Source organism: Nematolebias whitei, chromosome 16 (genome assembly GCF_014905685.2).
Source record: "Nematolebias whitei isolate Nwh7 chromosome 16, NemWhi1, whole genome shotgun sequence".
NCBI classification, from domain to species: domain Eukaryota; kingdom Metazoa; phylum Chordata; class Actinopteri; order Cyprinodontiformes; family Rivulidae; genus Nematolebias; species Nematolebias whitei.
The window spans coordinates 13,420,248-13,427,880 of NC_056513.1; the positions used below are offsets into that span (position 1 = coordinate 13,420,248).

The following is a 7,633-nucleotide window of genomic DNA, read 5'->3' on the forward strand; positions in this document are numbered from 1 at the left end:
TAGTATATATGTCATTAAGCTGGGAGCACCCACAGCACCACTAACACACCCAAAATGGATTCCACTGTGAAGAGTCAGCCAGAAAATATGCACCACCCATGGCCTTATTGAAAGATTACTGGAAGACTATTCATTACAGCAGAACAGATTCTCTCTAGAAAAAGAGCCAGACTGGACTCAAAAACCTTTGAAAACCAGCTTCTTCTGGACTTGAACAAGAAATTCTTCCTGCAATATTGAAATGTGTCAGTTCATGGGATGTTAGGACATGAGACAAGAGATGTCTCCAACTCAGGTCCAAGTTTTGAAAATGGTGTCAGGAAGTTAAAATGTTCACTGTTGACCTATTACAAGGTCGACTAGACAGTATTTTAACTAGAGTTGATGACAAACTGGATTTGAAATGATCAGAGTCTATTCCTTTGTTAGGTCTAATGCTCCTTTTTTCAGACAGACAACTTTTACTTAAACGTGTTTAATGCAGTTAAAATGACACATTGGTTTTGATTTGTATTAAATAAAAACTTACAAAGGTAAAATCATTCCTCGTTCTTATTTTGCTTAATGGTATTTAACTCTGCATGTCATCCCTGAAATTCTGACGCACAGAATCACAAGTCCAAGTGTGAATTGTGTCTCAGAGTAAACACAATAAAAACATGTTTTATCTGCAGCATTCTTCATTAAAATGGCTCAACACTATTAATGTATTGCAGAAAATATACATATGGCAGGCACACTTAATGCTATTGTAGACCAGTGTATTAGGTAATACATACAGCAAGTACTTTTACTTTTAATGCTTTAAGTATTTTTAAAAGAAAGCACTTACTTTTACTTAAGTAAAAACGTTCATGTGGTACTTTTACTTTTACTGGAGTACATTTTTGTCTGTTTATTTGTACTTTTACTTAAGTACAGTGCTTGAGTACTTTCTCCACCACTGCTAAAATCTTTCATGTGAGTTCACTCAATGTGGCAACCCATGAAGAAAGGAGCAGCCCAAAGAAAAACAAGAAGTTGAGAACAGTTGTTCTCCAAGGCTGATGACATCCTACAATTAAGCTGTTTTCAAGGTCAAACAGATTGGGCCGCTAGGTCTGTCTCATCCCCTCATACATTTATTTTGTTGTATTTTTTTTTTCTATCAGCAAGCTGGGTCTTCCTGTTAGCTTTTCGTCATGATGCTTGAAACCAACATAAAAATGTACACTTGCTCTAGAATAATTAGTACCTTCTCAGTAGTGAAGTCAGTCGCTGAGCATGGAGTATGGAGAAAGACGCAAGTCTGTTCAATTAGCTTTGTTGAGATCTAGTAGAGTGCTGTATGAATGGGTAAATGAGGGCACAGATTGTAGTGTAAAGTGCTTTGAGTGTCTTAAGATAGAAAGGTGCTATATAAGTACAGGCCATTTACCATTTATCCAGGCTAGGCTAATAGCTAGTCAAAAGTGTGCCTTTTTTGGGCTTATAAAACAGTTTCTTAAAAACAAGCAACCAGTGAGAAAGACCGTTACATTAGCTAATATTAAGCCTCTACACTTGTGCATGTTTGTTTAGCTTGTGGCTCTTGCATTAAGATAAACTGTTCGTGTTGATGCTGCTGAGTTCAACGAATATATCAGTCCTTCAAAAGTTGAGAAGAGGTCAAAAATTACTCTGCTAGCCTTTTAACGATAGATTATCCCTTTTAAAGTATTTAAGGAAATACTTCCAAGGAAAAGCCTGATCGTTTTATTTCTCTGCGGCTTCCAGCTGTAATGTCACAGGACCACAAACGCACACCTACCATTCATGCCGTTGTAGATGGTCCGATGATGAGGTGACAGCTCGTCTCCAGCCAGTCTCCTCTGCCCGTCTCTCACAGGACTGCCAAACTTCCCGTGGTCGGGACTCATACTGTACTGGTGTCGATGTGTTTCGGGGCTGCCACCTTGCATCATGCAGCTCTTTTCGTGATGCTCACCAGTTCCTAAATGTGCATGCCGGAGTTCAGGGCTCCCACAGCCTGTAGTGCTGATGCTGCTCCTCTGGTACTTTTGATAGAGCTCCCCGCTGCCTCCTTGGCCCAGGAAATTCTGCCTTTGACCCAGTACGAGATCGGAGCTATGGTGCTTGGGGTGTTGTTCTGGACTACGATGGCCTATGTTCCGTCCGTATTTCTCTGGACTCAGGCCCCGCATGACTCGACTGTGGTCGGGAACAGATATGGAGCCACAGCGGGGCCGGGACAGCTGGGGAAGCGTGTATGGATACTCCAGGCTCGTGCTTCGGTGGCGCCCAGCTGGGTGATCAGGACTGGATACCTCCCTGTCTCCAACAATTACACCCACGATTCCACTGATGCTACTACACCTGGGTTTGTGCAAAAGTTCAGGACTCCCCTTTTCCACAGCACTGATCACCCCTCCCACTCCTGCAGCCAGGTGAGCCTGCTTGTGGTGGGGATGGTCAGAGCTGTCAGCACTCCCCGCGCTGGAGGTGCTGCTCCCGTCCCCTACGTCTCTCATCAGCAACCCTTGCCCCGGCACCAGCAGCAAGCTGTTCTGGCTGTCTATTGAGTTACGGCACCCTCCCGTCCCTGCAACCCCTCCACCACCACTTCCGCCCCCACCCACTCCACCACCCACCACCCCCTTCTCGTCATCCAACAGCAGGCAGAGCTCCTTCAGCTCCTGATTCTCCCGGATCACCTCTTCCTGTCGGAGCTCCAGTTCCTTGAGCTTCTGGAGGTAAAGGGTCACCTCCTTGCGCATGATGCTGGCGCTGTAACGTCCGAGGCGCTGCCACTCCCTGGACACACGCTTCCCTTTCTGACGGTCGTCGTCTAAGAAGCAGCACAGGTCCCGCAGCTCTCGATTGTCCTCCTGCAGCTTCTGATTGATGTCCTGAGAAAAGGAAAGGGATTATGAGTTCAACTGAGCCACACTGGGAGAAGGTATAATCCATGACAAACAGTAATAGCAAAATGTGATAAATGCTTAGCATTCATTGAAGAAGTGCACAATGGCTACCTTTTTAATGTCAGAGTTTTTATCTAAGTTCTTCATGCTGGTAACAAATGGTTATAACTTTTTTGGTCAAACCTTGTAAATGACGTTATGTGCAATTTTGTGCAAAATCATGAAATCTCTCGAACTCCATTGGAATTAAGAGCATCTGTTGAGATTGACTAACAACACCAAAGATAATCTAATATCTGCCAAACTGACTGAATTAGAGCCATTTTTGTGTTGGCAAGGTCGCGTAGCTGTCGAGGCCATCTTGAGTTGAGTTTAATCCAAACGTAAATCAGTTTTAGATTCAAAGATTTTCAAAATGTTTCACTGAATTCCGTCCAGTGGTTCATGAGATATTTTGCCAACATACAGCAAGTCATGGGCAAAAACATGACTGGTGCTTCTCGGATAAATTTTTACATTCATGATCAGTTTTGAATTTTCTAAATGTCAAATATATGTCAAATGTTATTTGCAGTCAAAATAAAATGAAATCCTAACCTCTCTGTTTTTTTCCTGAAAGGACAGTTTGATTACTTATTGAAAAACATGGGCTTTACTAATCCGTCAAATAAAACAAAATTACAAATAATAAAATAAATGACACTAACATTAAACACAACTTCATCACCTCCAAACTACCTCGGCCTTCCTCGTGCACCTATTATGATGTCATCAGTATGTTGCTGTTTCTGAGAGTTGTTTTTTTGTTTTTGCATCTTTCACAGCTGTGTCCCATCTAGGACAAAGTGTGAGAAATTGTTATTTTTTAATACCTCCCCTTCCCTTGTGTTTCTCTTTTTCTCATTTAAACGAAAAGGGCAGCTCTTCCCACGAGGCCGCAGCCTCAGACACCTCCGTCTCCCCCATGTCTGTTTGTTTATGTTTAACTCGGACGGGCTGTACTGAAATGTAATTCCGTTGTGCTTGGGTGCAATGACAATAAAGCTGATTCTGATTCCAAAAAAACTCCCATTTCCTTCCATTTATCTCTCCCGTAAAGCCTCCCTCGCCTCCCCTCCCTGTCAAACCCTGCAGCTTTTTTCACTGTAATTAGCCGTTTGAATGGCTAGAGGTGACGAGGTCTCCGAGTGAGGCAAATGATCCCAACGTGCTGCTGGGCTACCTCAGGCAACTTTAACTGTAAACACAGAGACAGCCACAGTAGAGAAGGAGAACGTAAAAGTTGCTAAAGAAAAACAATCAAGTGCTAATTGATCTCCAGTCAAACTGCATTTAAACTGGAAACAAACATCCAGCGGTTTATGTGGAGGGATTTTCAGAGGCCTGTGCAGGCAGACAGATGGAGGTCTGGATACCAAGCACAGGTCTTCATCGTTAATATTGGAGCAACACATTTATAAACATCACTTTTAGCCTGAAACAACAACCCTTAAAAGGAACAATTTGTTTTTCCCTTATCTGGTCGAAACGAAAGGCTAGAAATTTTTTTTTGGTTCCAAGTGTAATAAATGCATTTAATCAATCAGCTAAATCCTCTCTGTCATTTTAAGAAGCCATTTTTGTTGTTTGTTGTTTTTATTTTGCATGCGTGCAAAAGCTGGTTCCGCATTCTTACTATTGATTTGCTGTTTTTCTTTTTTTATCACCGTAAATTTCTTGATATCGAACAACTTCTGAATATTTTCTGCTATTTTTAGCTTTTTATACTGCATATCAAAATGTTCGGCTCATTCAGGTTGATGAATGCTCTGACTTTTGCTTTTTATACATTTAACTTTATGAATATTTTCCTCAGTAGAATAATTAAGGTCTCTTCAATTCCTTCAAGAACATTGTTCTTTAATAAAAATAAATAAATAAAAAAAGAATGAATGAATAATTACTCCTGAAAGATATATTAATTTTATAGTTTTGCTTCCTCTATTTCTGTCTTATTTTGCTAATTTGAGCTTTTTAACAAGCTCTTTTCTACATTTTAGGCAACATTTAGCTATTTTTTAGCTTTTTGTTATTATTAGCTAGCCCACTGCTTCTTTTAGCTGATATTTTGTTGTTTTTAACAAGTGATTTGCTACATTTATCTTTCAGCTACTGCCCTGTTCTTTTAGCTTTTTGTTATCATTTGCTACTTTTAGCCTTTTGCTAGTCTTTTGCTAATTTTAGCTTTTCCTACCCTCTAAGTTGTTTTTAGCTTTCAATGTTTTTCCTGTTTTTAGCTATCCATTTCTAACAATTCACTTCTAGCTACAATTTAGCTTTTTCCCTACCATTTTAAACTTTAGCTTTTAGCTAACGTTAATGTTTTTCTTATTTTACCCTTAAGCTAGAGTTTTGCTTATTTTAGCTTTTAGCTATTGTTCTGCTTTTGCTGTTGTTGTTGTTGTTTTAAAGTCTCAGTTTCGGCTTCTTTGGCACATTTTAGCAAAATCATTCAGCATTCATTTTTGCAGAAAATAAAATTATCTAGTAACAATTGAAATGTAATGACATTTAGGTGAGCAGACGTGTGATCAATCTGTTTTCTATATTTTATGTGTTTTGCCTTTATGTTTAGTGTTTATGAATCATTTTAATCTGTGCAACAACACATGTCTGCACCTAAATGAACTGCAGCTTGGTTGAATCTAAATCAGCTGAATTAGCACTTGTTGATTTTGCTCGAAAGCATCATTCTAATAAAGTTCTCAGCAGATTGAACAGTTCTGCCTGCAGGTTTGCCTCAGGCCTACCTACACAAAGCCACACTAAACTTCTGCAGGATCTAATCTCACGCAGAGCATCCTGGCACTGTGCGCGTTCTCAGGTGCGCTCCAAAACTGATGATCTCATCCTTCCCCGGTGCGCGCGCCCTCACCTTCAGCCCCCTGATCTCGTTTAGGTGCAGCTGGAGGCTGCGGTTGACCTCTCGGATGAGGTTCCCGTGGTCCAGGATCACGCTCATCTTGTCGGCCTCGGAGCGCCTGAGCCGGCGCACCAGGTCCTCCTTGGTCCACTTCAGCATCTCCTCGTCGCTCAGTCCGGAGATGTCCTCAGCTGGACTTTCTGTCTTCGCTATGGACAGCTGGAGCTGGGGTGGTGAAGCTGCCTTATCCATTGGCACAGCTACACCGGCACCGATAGACAGGCTGAAAACACGTGGAGGTTCGGTTCCGAGCTCTGCGCGCATCCGCGTCCCCCGTCGACTTTAAGGATCGGTTACCGCTCGGAAACCAGAGGCATAGTTCGGCCTTTCTGCTGCTCTCCACTCCTCCACTCTGGCGTAGAGCAACAGCTGACGGTGCCGGGCAGGGAGGAGAGGATGCTGCGCGTTCTGTATCACTGCATCATCCTCGGAGCCGAGCGGGAGGAGAGGTGCGGTCCTGGTGCAGACTCCAAATCCACTTGGTTTGAAAGTGAGAAAAGCTCCAGCAGAAACACGCCCGGTGCTCGGAGCAGAGAGGGGAGAGAGGAATCTGTGCACGGGGGGCGCACACGGAGAGGGAACCGCTCTGCCTTTCTCTCCTCCTCTCTTTAACTGCTTTCTCCCTCCCGAGGTTCGCCTCTCTGTAGAACTACACCTCTGCTGCAGCGCCCCCTAACGGCGGAGTTCAGCCAAAGCAGTCTTCAGTGAAAACTGAAGATTATCTCATGTTTTTTTTTTAAATAAGCTTTTTTTTTTTTAAAAAAACTCCAAGCTGCCATAAGGATCCAGCTGCAAGAAGACCCTGGTCTATTTTTCTATTTGAATTTGAAATAAAGGTCTGTTCTCTTAGGTTTTATTCCCACTCACTTGTCAGAAACCCAAAGTTCGAGATCATGATCACGAACAGTCCAGCAGCACAAACACTGACCTTTAAAAGACAAACGAAAACAACACTTGAACCTCAAAGTGTTTTAACGAAGACAAATTTATCTACAGAATTAAACTTACCTCCATGTTCATAAAAAATAAACATCAAATGCTCATTGGAACAGGAGGCCCCCAAAAAACTAAACATTTTATTTGCTTTTTTGTATTCATTAATAGCTTTAAACTCCAGATTCCAACAAGTAATCTAGTATAAAAGAGGAAAAAAATATTAGTTTTCCTATCCAACTTTTAATAATGAAAAAGTAACATTTGTCTCTAAAATCTGGTGTCATTTTGTGTGATGTTATATTTGCATATATATATATATATATATATATATATATATATATATATATATATATAGCATCCCTGCTGCTCTCACTAATATAGGCTATACTAAGTGCTTTACTAAAGTTAGGCCTAACTTACTGTAAAGTGTAGCATTTCTTGAATAAATGTTTATCGTGTCAATTTTAAACTGACATCATTTATTTGGTGAGAAAGAGCGCTTTTGATCAAATCTTGAAAATACTGCTTTGAACAATCTCATACAATAATGTCACGCTCAGAGTAAAAGTGTTGTGACTCCACATCAAATTTTAGCTGAATATTAATTTTTCGTGGTGGCTAATATCAGTTGGCTAAGGTGGTCATCTTGAGCTGGATCCACTCCCATAGTTAACAAGTTTCAGATGTATATCCAATAATTACTTTCTGAAAGACAAACAAGATTGACACTAAAAGTTAAAAATTTAAGAAAAAAAATGTGTGAATATTAGCACTTGGAATACATATTCTGGATCTGGAGCAATCTGGACAATATTTGACTGAATTATGGCCA

At 41.1% G+C, this 7,633-nt stretch overlaps 1 protein-coding gene across 1 annotated transcript in view; it reads right to left on the reverse strand.

The window, feature by feature from the left end:
* Positions 1-6,200, reverse strand: part of ccdc85al (coiled-coil domain containing 85A, like) — a 45,316-nt gene extending 39,116 nt beyond the window's left edge. Inside the window, exons 1-2 of the mRNA XM_037690266.1 lie at positions 5,818-6,200; positions 1,790-2,888 (exon numbers count right to left, since the gene is read on the reverse strand). Coding sequence (XP_037546194.1) covers positions 1,790-2,888; positions 5,818-6,129 — 1,411 coding nt within the window. The 5' untranslated portion in view covers positions 6,130-6,200. The remainder of the gene's footprint in view (positions 1-1,789; positions 2,889-5,817) is intronic.
* Between the last annotated feature and the right edge of the window lie 1,433 nt (positions 6,201-7,633).